The sequence below is a fragment of the Podarcis raffonei genome, chromosome 4, assembly GCF_027172205.1.
Source record: "Podarcis raffonei isolate rPodRaf1 chromosome 4, rPodRaf1.pri, whole genome shotgun sequence".
Lineage (NCBI taxonomy): Eukaryota > Metazoa > Chordata > Lepidosauria > Squamata > Lacertidae > Podarcis > Podarcis raffonei.
In genome coordinates this window covers 83728528-83747683 of record NC_070605.1, presented here as the reverse complement: position 1 = coordinate 83747683, position 19156 = coordinate 83728528, and the positions used below count along the sequence as shown (strand labels likewise).

General features: G+C 44.4%; 1 protein-coding gene across 1 annotated transcript; it reads right to left on the bottom strand.

The window, feature by feature from the left end:
* Positions 1-2844: 2844 nt before the first annotated feature.
* On the bottom strand, positions 2845-18186 carry SLC10A2 (solute carrier family 10 member 2). The gene is made up of 7 exons (XM_053385267.1): positions 17747-18186; positions 14704-14822; positions 9620-9708; positions 9361-9536; positions 6115-6272; positions 3483-4278; positions 2845-3103 (listed from the first exon to the last, which is right to left on the bottom strand). The coding sequence occupies exons 1-6, from the start codon at positions 18184-18186 to the stop codon at positions 4109-4111; spliced, it is 1152 nt and encodes a 383-aa protein (XP_053241242.1). The 3' UTR covers positions 2845-3103; positions 3483-4108.
* Between the last annotated feature and the right edge of the window lie 970 nt (positions 18187-19156).

Here is a 19156-nt window from a genome sequence, read left to right as displayed (position 1 = left end):
GCCCACGAGCTCACCCTTGCTTTTCCGGCTTCCACGGATCACCCACCTGCCCACCCTCTAGGTTTTGCTTCAGCTCCTGACCTTGCTATGGACTTCGGCTGGTTGCCTTGGTTGTCCAAGGGCCCTGGTAGGGGTTTTTCCACTTGGCAAATTGGCACCAGCCACTTGGTTTTTCACCTACCTCATAGCAAATCATCACAACTTTGTAAGGTTTGGCGGTTAGGCACTGGAAAATGTATTATGTGTTGGAGGGGAGGTTGTGGCCATCACCCACCCCTCCCCTTAAAGGAATCTGGCAGTCGTGGTTCCTGTCTGATGCCCAGGTGGTGACTAGGGCCATGACATGACCCTCCACCCTCTGGTAACTCTAGGGGAAAGCTTCCAGTTGATTTGCATCAACAAGCTCCCTCTACAGGTTGATAACCCTTGTGTGACTGTCTGCAGAGTGAGCAAGAGTCAAGTATAGTCTGTTCGGATCCAATGCCTAAGCCAGAGGACAGCAACCTAAGGCCCATGGGCCGGTTCCAGCCCATGAGCTTGCTGGAACCGGCCCACAGCTGTTTCATGGATTGGTGTGGGGATTCCGTGCTTTTTCCCTGTGGCACCATTTTTTTTCTCACCGTGGGGACCGATTTCCGGGTCAGAAGAGTGCCGGAAATAGCATGTGCGCATGTGCACGGGCACTCCTCTGTCCTGAAAGTGCACCAGAAATAGCGTGTGCGCACACGCACGGGGACGCACACTCCGTGCTAAGAGGTCTGCTGGGGAGTGGACCGGCCCGGCCTCAAAAAACGTTGTGGACCCCTGGCCTAAGCCAATACCACTCACATTCTGTAACCAATAAAGTTGTGGCCTTTTTTAGCCCATTAACCTAAATATTTGTGTCCATGTGTCTTATTTCATCACCAAGTGGAGAGCGGGGCTTCGACTCACAAAATCCAGCCTGAGGGAGGAAAAAGTGTGGGATGGCAACAATTTGGAGAAAAACTGTGGCTCCATTAGGACAATGGAGAATTAACACCATTTGGACAACAGAGAAGCACAGGAAGCTTGCTATTAATGTTAAATGACAGTATGGATGAGTCAATAAGAAAAAAAAAGTAGGCAACTTCAGGCTGGTCATGCATTGTAGCTTGGTTTATTTTTGCCCAAAGAGTTGAAAGTGACATTATGTGTGTGTTTCAGGCAACAGTGCATATCTCCTTCAAGTGTACTAGAATTGAATACCTGTTTGCAGCTTTTCACATGGAACCTGCAGTGTGGACCTTTTTGTTTTGGTGATGGAGACTAGAATATGCAAGAACCAGTTACCATACCTGCTAAATTACTTTTGGAATTTGCCATGTTAGGTTTAGGGGGCACATTGATCCAGCAAAGGTTTGTTTTCACCAATAGGAAACCAGAGGGTTGCCATGAAGATCACACACACACACACACACACACACACACACACACACACACACTAGGGCAAGGCATGGCACGGAGAACCTGTGCTCCTTCAGATGTTGATTGGTTTTATCAGCATGATGCTCTAACCATCATCACTGACTGTTGGTCAGGCTGGCAGAGGCTGATGGGAAATGGATCTGGCCGGCCACTGTTTCCCCATCTCTGTACTAGAGATTCAGATCATTGCTTTAAGTAATCATGCTTAGGTTGGACTGTAAATCCAATTCCACTGTTTTCCGTGGGGCATGCCTCCCAGTTCTCCTCATGTTTATTTGGAAGTAAGAAGTCTGAATTTGTGCATCATAAGGCATTTCCGAGCAAGTGTGCAAAGGATTGCAGTCTTAGTCACCATGTTTAATTTTTTCAGGGTTGTACACAGCAGGCATTGGCTTACTAGGACAGTTGCTCTGAGACATGCAATGCTATGGATGATTTAAGGGAGCAAATTCTGCAAAGTGCTGCGCACTCATGTGGCGAAAGAGTTTCTGCACACTTTGGCATATGGTGCAGAATATGGCATTTCTTTTTCAACATCTGTCCCACAACGGCAACTCATTCTTTGCTCTGCTTTTGGCACATTCTTTTTCCCTGAATCGTGGAAAATAGCATGCTTGCTGCTTAAAATTCGTCATTTAAGCTGTGCTTGCCAAATGCATATTTTAAATAGAAAATGCAGAGCAATAACGTTGCCACATTAAATCACAGCACCCAGAAGTGGGTTAATTGATCTTTTCCATGTGCTAGAGCTTTGGCTAAGAATCTTTGAAGCAAATAGTCCTCTATCTACAGTATTTCTTTATTTTATTTATTTCTTTATTAAATTTGTAGACTGCCCTTCATAGAACGATCTTGGGGAGATTTACAGCATAAAAATACAGAATAAAACCACAAAGTACATAATAAAAACAAGAACAAACCAAACCATTAACCCCCCCATAAACACATTTAAAAGGTCATAGACTGTTCATCAGCCAAAGGCTTGGTTGAAGAGAAACTCTTTTGCCTGATGCATATAACTGTACAATGAAGGCGCCAGACAAACCTCCACGGGGAGAGCATTCCACAAACAGTAGACAATTTTTCACCCTGGAAAAAGCAGCGTTGGTTTTGAATCAGAGGTGTCAACTTGAATAAAATATTGAGGGGGCCAAGGTAATCACAAGATGTGGTGTCTGCATATCCATTTGAATGGAAAGCCTATCAACTTTGGAGAGATGAGCCCCCTCAAATAATTTATTGGGGGGCCAAGGGATCTTGGCTCCTAGGAGTTGGCTCCTATGATTTGGAAACAATGAATTTGGACTGGAGGGATTATCCACCATTTTTTGCTTAGAATGGACCACCAATCTGTGGAGTGGGAGATGCTAAAGCAACGTGCCTTGTTCAGGGAATTCAGGGCTTAATTTGAGAGAGGAACATTGCTGAAGTTGTTAGTGATAGTTGTTTAGATAGTGATTCATAAACCCATGTTGTTGTTGTTGTTGTTGATGATAACGGTTCAGAATATGAATTTGTCTGCCCTGTAATGATCAGCTGCGTCAAGCGTCATTTCCCAGTTCTTCTGTGGCTTGGAATGTACAACTCCAAGATTCTGCATATGCATGAACAGTGTTCATGCTGGCCAGATTACTTTGTAGGTGCACACATGAAAGGTCTTAATTGTTGGGATACTGCCAGGGAGATAAAGTCCATCATGACTCCACGTCGTCTCCGGACGTCCATCGATCTTCCGTAGACACGCAGTGTCAACAATTAGCGACACGAGCTCCAGAAAATAGATTGCCACATTCCTGGGCTCATGCACACTCTATCAGCAGATAATGCACAGCAGAAGTCGCACTCAAGAGAGCATTATTTGCAAGTTTTATTCAGCGTTGATCAGAACAAAAAAACATGACTGCCTGCTTCAGTGTCTCCGACACAGAGAGAGAAACGAAAGCAACAGAAAACATAAACATCCTGTGAACAGGAAATGCGCAGGCTGTGACACAAACATCCTGCTCCCTTTTAAGGTGGAACGGAAATATCCTAACATTAATAACCTCTTACTCCCTATGAAACTCTCATTGATTTGGACTTCCGGGGAGGAGATGGTGGACTGAACATTTTCTGTCGACAACTCTTTGACAGAGATCATTATGTGGTGATTATTGATAACCAAGCCATAAATTGTAGAGTTGGAAGGGACCCTGAGAATCAGCTAGTCCTGTTCCCTGCAATGAACGACTATGCAGCTGCCCCATATGGGGATCAAACCTACAACCTTGGCATTATCAGCATGATGCTCTAACCAACTGATTTTAGATTTAATGGTATTTATAATCTACAGCCATAGGAGAGCATTAAATAGTTAGCCACTTATTTAATGTATGTATGTATGTTTTTATTTATAAATAGTGTTATTGGACACCCTAATCCCTGCCAAGCCATACATGGGATTCCAGGTGTCTTGGTCCCCATTCAGGGTCTGTGCTCCTTTGGAGAATTGAAGATGGGGTGGAACTGTTGTAGCTTTAAGAAATATGGTCTATTCACATATTTACACTTTTAGTCTGCATGGAGGGAGTACAGACCACACAGCATGGCCATCTCGAGAGGGGCTTGTCCACCACAGTCCAATGTATCTCTCCCAGCCTGCCTTCAGCCAGCCTGCTCAAGGCTATACTCTTCCATTGGGAGTCGCTGACACGTGCTTTTCTCCTCCTCCTCCCTCCTCCAAAGTAAATCCTTCATTAATTGTATTGTGTGTTGGCTCCTGCGTTGATTCAGGTTCGTTCTCCTCGCCGGTTGAGTCTGGATCAGCAAAATACCTTTTGTGCACCTGGTAGACTAACAACATTGGCACGACATGTCAAAGGTCATAATAGGCAGGATTGAAAGCATTTCAGCACTTAACCGAACCTGGTGTATCAAGGAAGAGCTGGGCTGTGATCTGGTACCCGCTTACCCGTGAGTAAGCCCCACTGAACTAAATGGGACTTCCTTCTGAGAAGATATAGCTAATAGTGCACTGTTGTTGTTAAGGCTGGTAAAGGTAAAGGGTAAAGGGACCCCTGACCATTAGGTCCAGTCGTGACCGACTCTGGGGTTGCGGCGCTCATCTCGCTTTATTGGCCAAGGGAGCCGGCGTACAGCTTCCGGATCATGTGGCCAGCATGACTAAGCCGCTTTTGGTTTACCTTCCCGCCAAAACGGTACCTAGTTATCTACTAGCCCTTTTTTGGGTGCTTTCGAACTGCTAGGTTGGCAGGAGCAGGGACCGAGCAACGGGAGCTCACCCTGTCACGGGGATTCGAACCGCCGACCTTCTGATCGGCAAGTCCTAGGCTCTGTGGTTTAACCCACAGCGCCACCCGCGTCCTTAAGGCTGGTATTGCTTGCTAATGCTGAGGAGTGCTTAACAGCCAACCTCTCTTCCCAGAGATTGTAGCTCTGGGGTCTCCAAACAACTCTCAGCAGCCTTAGCAAACTACAGTTCCCAGGATTATTTGGGGAAAGCCATGGCTGTTTAAAGTGGCAGGATACTGCTTTAAATGCATGGTGCAGATGAGTCATTAAGATGATACACTGCACACAACTTAAGGTCTCATTTGCACAACCCAGAGAGTTGTAGACTGGAAGGGAATTGAACAATACTGGGTGTATGTGGCTGCTGTATAGCTCAATAACCACCCCTGAGAGATGAACAATAAACCAGGAACACTAGCCTTGAGATGAAATTACAAAGCAAGGGAGGTGGTGGAAGGCCTTGTTGAAGTCAATGCGCAAAACTCTGGTTTGAGTTTCCATGTAAGCCATGGTTTAGAGCAGTTCGTTAGCCTTTTATTTCTGTTTGCTCTCTCCCTAGGTGCAGTGGCCTTCGAAGGTGGAGCCACACCTGCAACAATGGTTTGCTAATCGTGGCTTCTGATTCTGATTTGCTGACTGATTTGCCAATACAGACACTGCACCAAACGGTTAAGCTTTAATATCCATGTTTTAGCATGATGTTTGAGCTGAGCCAGGTGACATATTCTGCTTACGTTGTTGGACAACAGCAAAAGTTGCGACTGGATTGGCAGCCAAGTCCACTCACCCCTTTGGGGGCGATCCTTTGTCTTGGATGGAGGGGAGGTTGTATTCTCTGCCTGCCCCTCCAAAGGCTGGGGTATCCCGTTAAAGGGATCCGGAAAGAGTGGTTATGTCTATGTGCCCAGGTGGGGCCAGGGCCAAAGGCACTCCCCCAGATGGTGGTCCCTGTGGGGGTGACCCTGTTTGATGTAAGTCTTACGAACCCCCACCTGGTTTGACCTACACGTCACTTCCAGGGGGAGGCTGGAAGTATTTCAATTGCCCCATGCCCAAGCCAAACATCTTTTATCTGTATTCAATAGAGTTGTGGCCTGTTTTGATCCAAGCCAATCATATTGGCCTCTTACTTATATGGGTTAGGGAATGGGGAGTGTAAGGCAATTTACTTGTACAGTTTGCAACCTTGATGATTCTTGGATTTGTTAATTCATTTATGAGCAGTATTGACAAAGTCAGAGTTTCTTTTTCTGTTTGGTTATCATATATATATATATATATATATATGAGAAACAGAGTAAAAACCCTTGTTCTAATGCAAACTGATAAAAAGTGGGGGGAGAGAGATTAGAATGGGGTGTACATAGGGTGGCTTACCTCCCAAAAACATTGCTGCAAGTATTAGTTGGAAAATACTGTAGATGAGAGGGAAAGTAAACATCAGCTCCAATTGTTCTGGGCTGAATGAGAGCTGTACTATGGTGGAAGCGAGCTGAGTATTCTGCATCCCCGTTTCCAGAGCTACAGTACGACACCTAAAAGAAATGACATTATTAAAAAATCATACACACACAGACACAACCACATAAAGAGACTTAGGGTGCTTTCAAATCCCCACCCTAAGATTTTTCTGTGAAATCACCACATTTCGTTCACTCTCTCTTTATGGTGAACCTGCACAACGCCATCATCCAAACATTCTCATCTTGAATAATAATAATAATAATAATAATAATAATAATAATAATAATAATATCATTTATAACACCCCCATCTGGCTGGGTTTCCCCAGCCACTCTGGGCGGCTAACAGGCTATATCGAAACATAATAAAACATCAAACGTCAAAAACTTCCTGATACATGGCTGCCTTCAGATGTCTTCTAAAAGTTATGTAGTTCTTTATCTCCTTGACATCTGATGGGAGGGCGTTCCACAGGGAGGGAGGGTGCCACTACTAAGAAGGCCCTCTGCCTGCTTCCCTGTAACTTCACTTCTTGTATATACAGTGGTACCTCGGGTTAAGTACTTAATTCATTCTGCAGGTCCATTCTTAACCTAAAGCACCACTTTAGCTAATGGGGCCTCCTGCTGTGCCACCGCCACATGATTTCTGTTCTCATCCTGAAGCAAAGTTCTTAACCCAAGGTACCATTTCTGGGTTAGCGGAGTCTGTAACCTGAAGCATATGTAACCTGAAGCGTATGTAACCCGAGGTACCACTGTATACAAAAATCTCAACAGGTATAGATGCCTTTAGCATCGCCTTTATAAAAGGTTGGGGTTTTAACATAGGTCTTGCCCTATTGAGATAGTAAACTTATCAAAGCTTAGCATATATTGATTACAATCTCTGCGGTGAGCACTTCTTAATGGTCCCATTGATCTATTCCTTACATTAACATTTTAATGAGCACTAAAATAATTTCTCTTTAATGAAAGAGCGATTATATACTATAAAGTCATAAAGGTATAATATGTTTGGTTTATCTATTTTTAAAAAGCTTTTTAAAACAACTTAGCCATGTCGCTACCACAACAACACCGTGGTCTACTTGTGTTATAGAACCATAACTTTACAATATTATATTTTTTTTTCATGAAAATATATAGCTTGAAAAGCATTTCAAAGCTAATTAAAAGATCAATTAAGAAAAATAAACGAGGTCATAAAAAGGTACCTTCCACAAGGGTTATAATGAATATGACCTATGTCGCACACATTAGTGCTGACAGAACATAATGTGATGCACACATTGAAAAAGCACTGTGTTCCTGATAGTGTGACAGCACTTCTGCTGAGAGGTTTCTTCCCATCTAGTGGTATATAAAATTTGTAAAATAAATAAAATAAGTATGAGCAATGATTGGGTAGGCTGGGAGCAGCTCTGAACTGGCAGTAACACCATCATCATGTTGTTTTTTTAAATAAAATGCTTAAATTTACCTAGGGCTATACAATAAATTTTAAAAAGACATACACACTTTAGAAATTGTCCTCATGTTACATATTTAAAGAAAGATCCTGGCTTGCCTGTATTGCTGTTACGTTTATGGGCTGCATTTTTTCATTAATCTGCACGTGGCCAGAACAAACCAGAGATTTCACACAGTATACAGTGGTACCTTGGGTTAAGTACTTAATTTGTTCTGGAGGTCCGTTCTTAACCTGAAACTGTTCTTAACTTGAAGCACCACTTTAGCTAATGGGGCCTCCTGCTGCTGCCGCACCGCCGGAGCATGATTTCTGTGAGGACAGAAGCAAAGTTCTTAACCTGAACCACTATTTCTGGGTTAGCGGAGTCTGTAACCTGAAGTGTAGGTAACCTGAAGCGTATGTAACCTGAGGTACCACTGTACACTGAAAAAGGTGGTGCAAAAGTAGACCTACTCAGTTTGCAATACACTAGGTAGATTTCTATTGCTGGAAATCTCAGGATGCAATGCTTTGGGTGCATATTGGGCAGTGAGACCCACTGAAATCAGTGGGGATCGATCCCAAGTTAGCATGCGTAGGATTGTGCTCCCATTCTCTTAACTCCGTACCCAAGGGCTCAACGATATGACTGGAATTGTAGGAAGGCTGGCGAAGTGAGCAAGGAAGGCACTGGATATTTCTCCAGTCATTTGACCAGGGGCAGCCAATCTGTATGCCTTCCAGAGATTGTTGGACTACAACATGCAACATCCCAGGACCCAGACCATGGACAATGCTTGCCGGCAATTGTAATCTCATCAACGCTTGGAGAGCGCCATGTTAGCTCCCCCTGCACTTGACCAAGGGCAAGATGGAAATAGTTTGAACGGCAGACGGTGGGTTCTTTAAGAATCGGTGTGAACTTCCCTGCTGAGCAACCTCACCTAAAATTGCTCACTTGCATTCTGAATGCACACCTTGAAATTGGCCCTGGGCTGCTTCACCTTGAGCTGATCCAGAGTCAATTACACGATGCATGAATGTGTGACTAGTATCCTACTGCATCAATGTATTTTGTGTCAGTGTACATTGCAAAACAGGGAGAAAGACCGAGACATTAAATTTGCAGATATAGCAGTAAGTGACCTTCCTGACTCTGCTGCGAAGTGCATCTTATATTGCCATTCCACTCAGGTACCTTGCGGCTGCTCGGACCTGTATGCATATTGAGGCCTTTAAAACAGGGTGCTGTCTGTCCATGCATGTATTTCAGTCCCTGATGTGCCTTCTCAACTTGACTGGCCTTTGCAAATCTCTGTTCTACAGCACAAACTAATGGGACGTCCTTTGGGTAATCACTGAGGGACTTGCCGGTCACCTCTCTGTGTTGAAGCCATTAGTCAGCTCCCAGGAAATGAGAAGACAAATTTGCTTGTGCACAGCACCAGATAAGTGGATTGGGCATGGCTTGCGACATGTTGCCGCAGTGGGGATGCTGAGGAACAACTTTACAAAAGTATTTCTTATAGCTTTGTAGCTGCAGAAGAGCTGTGTGTCAGTAAATGGCAAAAAACGAGATGTTCTGCAACATGTTTGGAGCGTTCCAAAACTGTTGCGGTGCATTTGCAAGCATTACTCCAATGTGTGTGTATACATCAAGCCTGAAGGAAACAGAAGCTGTTCCATTCTTGTATTCCGGAGCCTTACCTGTGCCAGGACTGGCCAGCTATGCGAGCCAGAAAAAACCCCACCGAATAGCCAGCGAATGGAAAGATGGTTCCGATAATCCAGAGTGCAGGAGTGATGGTCCAGGAGCCCTGGTACAATATCCCTCCAACCACAGCTATGAGCACTATGAGAACAGCACCACCAATGGAACCAATCTGAGGGAGGAAAGAGAAGGTCAGTACACCTTGACATTTCTGGGTAGCTTTTGGATATGCATTTGGGGAATGTCACACCTTACCTTGAGTACGATTTTAGCTTTTGCGGGCCATCGATGCTTAAAAAATATTCCGAGTGAAGCGGGAATGACAAGTGCTACCAGTGAAATGCCTGGAAGGAGAAGAGGACAGGTCGGGCACAGAACTCTTTGCTTGAGAAGGGTGAGGTCCAAACAATGCGATCTTTTGAAAATGCAAGTTTGGGGAAGGGGTCAATATATAATAATAATAATATAACAATCTATTACTTATACCTCGCCCATCTGGCTGGGTTTCCCCAGCCACTCTGGGTGGCTTCCAACAAGAGATTAAAAATACATTAAAACGCCAGTCATTAAAAACATCCCTAAACAGGTCTGTCTTCAGATGTCTTCTAAACGTCAGAAGGTCCCTGGCATCTTCATGTAAGGCTGAGAAATACTCCTTGCCTTAAACCCGGAAGAGTCACTGCCAATCTGTGTAGACAATAATGAGCTGCATGGAGCATAGGCTCCAACTCTGTGGGGCTGGGGACACCTCACCCCCAAAGTATGTGGCAATAGGGCTGAGCCCCATCAATCCTGAGGGGCTGGACCTCCTCATGGTCTCTTCCTGACACGCATGATGTGTCATGCACATGCGACGAGCCCCCCCCCCCAATGTCAGGTGGAACTCTGGCATGGAGCAATGGTCGGATTCTGCATAAGGCAGCTCCCTGCACCCTTTATTTCAGTTCCCATGCTTTCTCACACATAGCTGTCTTTTTTACCTTGAAGAATCAAATATTAATCAATTATCTCATTCAGGAAGCTCATGGCTGTGTAGGTGGGGATGACAGAGCGAGGGATTGCCCTAACAGGGTCACCCAGGGATTGCCATGCCTGAGACGGTGCCGCTGATCAAAGTCCTGACAACTGCCTGCTGCACCATGCTGGCTCTGTGTTTGATAGCCTATAAAAAGTCGCACGTTCACCCAGCTGGATAACAAAAATACAGCTTTATTTCTCCTGTGGTTAATCGTTGTCATTCTGTGGCATACCTTTTCTTTTTTTACAATGCTATGAAGCATTGATTTTTGCCTTTGGGGTTCTACTTCTATAGTCGGCACTAGTTTAAAGCTTCTCTCGTTGTGTGGCATTCGAGGGTTTTTTGTTTCTCAGAAGAAGAAGAAAAAAATAAACAAATGGCTTCTTGGTTCTTGGAAGTGGAGGCAGAGAGTAATACTGTCGTCCCATTATTGTGCCATGCACACAGCATGCCTTAGTACTAGAATGGTATAGATCTGAAGGCAGTTTTGGATCCCAAGGCAACAAATGTTGACCAGAAAACTAAACCCAAAGAATTGACTGGTTAGCTGAAACCAGTACGTGAAATTGCTCCATCCTTATTGCCTCTTTAGAGTTGCCCAGTTGCAAGCATCTGCTAAAAACAAAAGCCACAACTGCTGGAATTCCCTTACTACAGCCTAGACTCTACACCGAGCAAACCTATAACCCATTGACACCCACAAAGTCTTTCCCACTTTCTTCCTAGACCGTTGGAGGTTTCTTCCAGTCTCCCTTTCTCCCTTTCATTGTTTCTCACATTCTTGCTTTCCAGGCCACTGACTACATTGTCCCTCTTCCTTTCAACGCCTTATTACCTAACCAGCCATAAAATTCCTGTTCTCATTCTTATAATATACAGCCCATGTCTATCAAGTGCTGTGAAGTTTCTTCGGAGCTTTCTTAGCCCCTTGCCTCAGCTATTTCTTTTCTCTCCTTATTTTTCCAAGTCTCACTCTCTACTTACCCTTTCTTCATGCTCCCTCTTGTCTATTCTACATTCCTTGTGTCTAACCCCTTCCAATTCCAAAGCACCCCTACAGCCTAGAACCTGTTCCAAATATGCAATCTGAATCTGGGTGAGGTTTTAATTCCAGTCACACTAACATATTCCCCTCTCCTCACAGAAGCTGGACTGCAACCTGTTTAGTTTCCTTAGCAACTGAACATTCCATAACACACGGTCTTGGTTGATTAGTTTCACCAGAAGCTTTATTACCACATGTGCAGAACTATATAGATTGCTTGTTTTTTTCCAGAACTTCTGCTATGGCTGCATTATGATATCATGTTTGGTGCAGAACACGTCCAAGTGAGCATCTGAATTTGTTGGTAGCAGTCTTCAGCACCTCACATCTAATGCCTGTGTTACCAACCTGTTTGGACTTTCTGCTAGCAAAAACTGTGGACAGAGTTTATTTATTTTTTGTACATGGTAACTTGACAGTCTGGGCATGATCTTTTGGTTTTATGTATATGAATAATATCACTGGCCACAAACTATACTAATGGTCACATTGGCTACCAGCCTGTTCTTCAGATCTGTTAAGGGGTCCAGAAGACAGTCTTTCCATCACAGTCTTATACAAAGGATTCTTGACATAAACATACCTGTCTATTTATAATAGTTTGCTTGTCACACAATTCTCCCTATCTTCCATGTTCTTTTGGAAGCATTGTTTTGTGTTTTCTTGGCACAATGGCTATTCCACGTTCGTTTAGTTAAAACATAAATTTAACCTGTCTTTTCTTGCTGATTTTATCTCATCCCACATGAAACCTGGGAGCCCTTACAAATGAACCCCACATTTCACCCCAGAATTGAAGTAAATTTTGTGGAGATCTTTGCACCTGTTGGAAATGTCAGGGTGCAACTCTGCTTTCGCTTTAGGTATTTTACCTGCATGAGAAATGGAAGGTAGAGAGGAGTCTTCAACTTCAACCTTCCTAGACTGTCCTTCTTGCACTGTCCCTTTGACAGCTTTCTTCAGTGTTAGACTGATACCCTTAGAATTGCTGACCTGACCCCACTTTCTCCTTCTCCATGCCTTCCTTGTGAGAAGAAGACATGTGTGGAGCTCTCTCCACCTAAGATGCAAGAGCAAGCATGGAGCAGTGCATCTCTGACTTAGTTAGACTGAACTAGGATCGTCCTATCAAACATTTGTTTTCTGCAATAAACATAGCTTTCTTATTTTCATAAACTCCACATCTCAGTGTGATTATATCCATTCCCCCAGCAGAGTGTTAGGATATTTCCGTTCCACCTTAAAAGGGAGCAGGATGTTTGTGTCACCGCCTGCGTATTTCCTGTCTCACAGGATGTTTCTGTTGTGTTGTTGCTTTCGTTTCTTCTTGTTGCCTGAACATACCGATGCAGGCGGTCATGGTTTCTTTGTTCTGACCAACACTGAATAAACTGTAAATATGCTCTCCTGCTGTGCATCTTTCGCTGTGTGAATTCTGCTGATAGAGTGTGCACCAGCCTAAGAATGTGGCAATCTATTATGAGGCTTCGTGTCACTAAGAGCTGATACTGCGTGTCTACGGGAGATCGATGGATCGTCCGGCAGCCGGCTTGGAGCTAAGATGGACTTTGTCTCCCTGGCAGTGTCCCAACACAGAGATGCCGTATTCAGTCCAGCTTCTACTGAGCATTTAAACTTCAAATGTTATGGGCACCATTATTCCATTTCCACAAAGGATGTTGATTGATAATGTAGAGACATAGATACACATCCCCTCAAAAAACAATGTAAATGATATATAATGAAATTCAACCAAGGGGATTTGAGGAAGTCACTTAACAATGTTACCAAGATTTAAACAGGATGTATGTATGTTTGTTTGTCTGTTTGTTTTGAATTTTTGGAAAATCATTAAATTTTTTTTTTAAAAAAACAACAATGTAAATTGTGATCACAATAATGTCACACACCTTTAATGAAAAACAGAAGCGTGTATTGATGCTGTCTTAACTGAACTTATAAGGGCACCACTGGAAATGTAAGTCACATCCTGGGCAAAAACCTGGGACACTCTGGTACTTATTGTGAGGGACCATCCTACATTGTGCCAACGCAGACTGTGTAGCCTTGGAGGAAGCTACCCTGGAAGTTCAAATAAGTGTGCACATCTGGAGTGAGGGAATGGGAAATGATGAAGCAGCACACTCACCAACCCCAAATTCAGCACTACAGGGGTGCTCTACACTTCTGAGTGTAGAGGTCAATGGTGCATTGGCATTGTAGACTTATGGTGGAATTCAATGTCATGCTACAGCTAGTGTTCCACCAGCCCAAGCATTTCTGCTTGTTGGGTGTCCCATCTTGCCCTGTGTGCTGCTCTGGGGGTTTTCCTGATCAGATTTGGGGGAGAGGGGGTAAAAGTCCCCTTGCACGAATGGGACTCACTGTGCCGGCTTCTGCTAGATCCGCTACAATTCCCAGTGGGGAGGAGTTGCTGTGGACCGCATGGCCACCCACTCCCCACCGGGGGCGGGGGACTTTGTCACCCGTTGCCTGGGGGATCCCGGCCATGTCAGAGCCTGGCCAGCCAATCCGCTGGCCGTAGGGGTGTGGCCTGGGCCGTTTAAACGGAGGAGTGAGCCAGAGGCCTTCCTCTTTGGCTCGCTTCCTCAATCACCCGCCCTCCCTCCCTATTTTGCAGGTTAGGCTATGGCCTTGCTATGGACTTCAGTTGGTCGCCTTGGTTGTCCGAGGGGCCTGGTAGGATTTTTTCCACTTGGCAAATTGGCACTGGCCACTTAGTTTCCGCCTACCTCGTAGCAATCGTCACAATTTTGTTAGGGTTGCGGTTAGGCATTGTTTGACCTTGTGTGGGGGAGGGGAGGTGTGGCCATCACCTGCCGCTCCATGCTTAAGGGTATTCTGTTAAAGGAATCCGGGGGTGTTGATGTAGTCTGAAGCCTGGCTTGTGGGCTAAGGCCTTGACACAACCCCGACAGGAACACCAGGGGGAGCTTGAGCTGGTTTGCATCGACAGGGCTCCCCCTACCGCTGGCTTACCCTTACTGGACTTCCTGCACAATGGGCAGGAGTCAGATATAGTCAGGTCCAATCAATGCCTAAGCCAATACTGCTCACATTCTGTAATTCAATGAAGTTGTGGCCAAAATTTGCCCAGTAGCATAAACCTAATATCTGTGTCCTTGTGTGAGTTATTTCCAACGAGGGGGTGGCTGCGGGGTCTCGACATGCAACGCAAGAACTCAGTTGAATGGAGTCCTGAAGATGTATGATAAGAGAACGTTTGCTGTGGGAGAAGGTACAAATGTGACTTACCGATACTGTCATAGGGGATTAAAAGGGAGCTGTAGTCTGTCCAAATTTTGGTATAAAGGAAGAGGCAAAGTGGCATCATTCCCATGGCCAGCAAAGTCGAACATGTTGTCATACTGATGCTGCAAGAGAGTTGGTTGCGATTACTGTTTGTACCATGCAAGCTACAAATACTTTTTGCGTTGATGAGTCCATGGCTTTGAAATGGAGGCTCAGCACAAACTTAGGCTGGTTCTTATGGCTCTGGAATGGGCGTTTTGGACTACAACGCCAACCAATTGTGTTCTGGCTGAGGCTCATGGGAGTTGTAGTCCAAAACACCTGGAGCTGGTTTAAGGAGGTTGCTGGTTGAAAGCAGTTGGAGGTGGTCTTATTCTCTCCTCTTCCTCATAAGGCCCTTGGAAGAACCTCTATGCTTCTAGGGTCATCTGAAAAGCACAGGAACCTTGAGAGCTGCTTCTGGGTTATTTGCACTATATTTGCTCCGTGGGGTTTTATGTCCCTTCAGTCTTGAGAGCACTGAGGAAGGAATGCTGTTTGATAGGATTAGGTGGGTAGTCACAAAATGATGCCAAGTTAGAATGTGAAGCCTTTGGTCCTGAGAAAATTAAATTCTTGGCTACAAAGAAAAGTCAAAACTGGTAAATGCCAGAATTGAAGTTTAAAGATGGTGGCCAAAGTCTTTAAGAACAGCTACCTGGGAATAAGACCCACTGAAAACAATAGAATTTACTTCTGTGCAGAGATTATAGTATCACAGAAAGTGTTTAAATATGGCATTATTTAAAAACAGGCCAATTTAGTCTTTTGCCAGACTGGGGGGAAAAAGAAGGAATTTATTCCTGTTCTCCATTGATGTTGGAAGTGGGTACAGATTTTTATTACAAAAGTATTCCAGGGAAACTCCTTTGCCCTGGTGCAGAAAACACAAGGGATATATGGGAGACAAAAGACAAGCTCTAGCAACATGTTATTGCAGGCATAAGTTTGTATGTTTCTCCATATGCATTCCATATGGAAGACCTTTCTCCCTGGCAAGCCATCCGGCACTGTGGAGCACCTGTGAAACAACCCTTGTGGGTCTGAGGATCTCTGGAGTGGGATGAATATTTGCACCGTATAGTGTTTTGCTTTGCTTTTAAACATCCTGTCTGAGCACCGGAGTTTCAAAGGCAACTTGGTAGTCCAGCAGGTTAGAGACAAATGTGTGTATTAGGATGGGCCCTGATGCAGAATGGAAGAGTTGTGCCACATGAGATTAAAAACAACAACACCCTCATATATTCCGGCTGTCTTCAAATATTGAAAGGGCTGCCATGCAGAAAAGATGGAGCAGGATTGCTACCTGTTGCCACAGAGGGCAGGACTAGAATGCATGGGTGGAAATGGCCAGGAAGCAGATCTCAACTAAACATTCGGAGAAATGTCCCAAGGATAGGAACTGTTCAGCAGTGGAACAGAAGCTCTCCTTCACTGCAGGCATTTAAGCAGAGTCTAGTCAGCCTCTGTCACTCAGGGATGCTAGCACTGCATCTCTGATAGTGGCTGATCAGCCTCTGCTGAAAGAGACCTGCATCACTGATGTGAAATTGAGCTGGGATGTGCGTGTGTGTGTTACTACAAGACTTTCAAGGTCTCTTCCTAATCTAAAGTTATTTGACTCAAAGCAGCCAGTCAGATGCTGCTGGAAGCTCTCAAGCAAGGTGTGGAGGTGATAGCCTTGATGGGATGGTTCGTCTCATGAAGGATATGCCTAGCATTTTAGGGTGGTGGAACAGTTCTTTCAGAGCCAAGTTGCTCAAGACACTGGGAGGCATGCCATGTGATCTGCTGCACAACCCCCCCCCCCAAAAGCTCAAAACAGTCTCAGGGGTTGCTGAATCAGATCAAGGCAGCAGTACTGGGGGAAAGAGTGACTTACCAATCCCACCCCCCTGTACCATTTTCCTAATTTACATTGGATAAACTCCAGGATAAATACTAATACTAATTTGGAAAAAAAACTTTAGATGGGAAAATGTGTGCTCCAAATGGCAGTGGGATCTATTGTTAATTGCTGCTGCTGCTGCTGCTGCTGCTGCTGCTGCTGCTGCTACTACTACTACTACTGTAGTGGGTTCTCCTGTTATTTCAAAGTCAGGCTGAGGTCAAATGGAATAGCCACCAAGCATACTTCTCTATCTGCCCTTGCTGCTTTAACTGTGGCGTTAGAGTCAATAACTTTGCAGATGAGCCTGGAATAGTAGCCTGAGTAGATAATACCAACCCAAAATATGTTTACCGATGGACTAGCATGCAATCGTTCATCATCAACAGACACAATCCAGATAACCTTATTAGTAGCTCTATACATCCAGCAGCTTTGTATGGGTTTCTCCCTTCTGGGAAGTTCAGCGTAAGTTTGCCGTGTGGCATCAAGGTTTGCTGCTCTATGGAGCCATGATGCAGGCAAGTTCCAAGCAGCTTTCTGGATTGTGTGGCTTCATGCCGCAATAATTTTTCAGTAATTAATGTATACAGAGTTAGCACTATAATTCAGGGAAGGATTTGAGTGGGATACCTTAGAGGCTATTCCTGTTCCAGGTATCTGCACATCATCATCATCATCATCATCATCATCATCATCATCATCATCAAATTTATTCCATTACCTGTCCTTCACCTTAACATCCCAGCATGGGTTAGAACAATGAAAACACAACATTAGCATTGAAACACACTACTATACAATATGAAAATCAGCTTAAAAGAACTTAAGCTTAACAAAATAAGGTGGATCCTAAACATATACATCTCAAGAGTAAAAATCCAAGGAGAACAGATGTATCTTCAGCATTCACCGAAAGTTATATAATGAAGGTGCCGGCTGCACCTCTGGGAAGTTACACAACTTAGGGGCTGCCACAGAGAATACCATCTCCTGGAATGCAACCTCCTGAGCTTCTGAGGGCAGTGGAGTGACCAAAAGGACACTCTCCACCAACATTAGCACCTGAGAGGGTCTATAGGGAAGGAGGCAATTCCTTTGAGAGCCAATATCTCTTACCTTAGGTCCATGTCACCATCTACCCAGTAGGCTAAAATATTGGAAGATGTTCCACCAGGACAGCAGCCCATGATGATCACCACAACAGCTTGTATAGGAAGTATCTTGAAGGCATACGACAGCACAAAACCAGTCAGAGGCATAATTCCAAACTGGCAAAGGAAGCCTACGGCTATGCCCCATGGCCTTCTAATGTGTCCTAGAAATTTCTTCAGCTCCACGTTGCAGCCCATGGAGAACATCACCATTGCCAACAAGATTGTTAGGACGGTGCTTAAAATGGTGCTCAAAACTCTGTTGAAATCGTCAGTAGACAGCACACAGGATGTGCCATTGCAAATTGTGGCGTTGGCAGAGCAATATGAAAAATTCAGAGTTGGCTGAGTTGTCAAAAAGTGAGAGGTCAAGATGCCCGCTGTGCTTGAAAGGTGGTCCTGCATTGTTACAGCAACGAAACACTCTGCTAACCTCTTAAACTCTGTATGGATGCTAGTAACTCAAAGCAGTTCATTTTTAAATGACAAGGGGCAATAAAGTGCTAAATACGCACTTGAACTTGGCCGCTGTCAAGGTTTAGAGCTGAGAACAACTGCTGAGTCACAACATTCCAGTTGTACAAATGAATATACAGACACTTTGAATCAATCATTTATCCCCAAATTTGACTTGGGGCCAATTTTTAATTTTAATATTTAAACACAAGGGCCATCAGGAAGGAATAGCGAATATAGTGAAATGAGGATCACGAGGACCTCTTAAGGGCTTACTTTCTCATATTTATTTCTTTGCCTTGCTTTGTTTTTCATTTAACTTAATGTGATATGTCACACTTTAAAGCAGCTTTCCCCAACCTAGTCCCCTTCAGTTGTTGCAAGACTACAATTCCAATCATTTCCAGGCAGCATGGATTGGTGGGGCTTGTCACCCAACATCCAAAAGGCAACAGTGTCTTCATGCCCAACCCTAATATTTCCAGCTGAAAAATACAATGATAGGTGGTCTGTGTCTCCTTGTCTTATTCTGAAATGTTGAGGTGAAACGCGTCCTTCGTTCTCCCATGGTCTTCTTCACGTGTTCATGTTTGTGTCTCTTTGTACACAAGGTTTATTATTGAAATTATCTTTCCTGGAAGATTGCCTGTTTTGACTACATTGCATAAAGGTAAGGGCAGCGTGTTGGCATTCATGATAATCTTCTTGACTACCTGAGAAAATTGGTGATATCGTACGACTGTTGTCCTTGGCTGCAGTTGGAATTCAGGGGTCTCCAAGGAAAGGCAGGGCCAGTGTGGGGTGGAGCTCCTCACTCACAGATCTGCTCTGTATCCCCTTAGATCAACATCTGAGGCCCTTCTTTGTGGCTTCCTCCTTGAGAGGTCTGGAGGGTGGCAACATGAGAACAGGCCTTGTC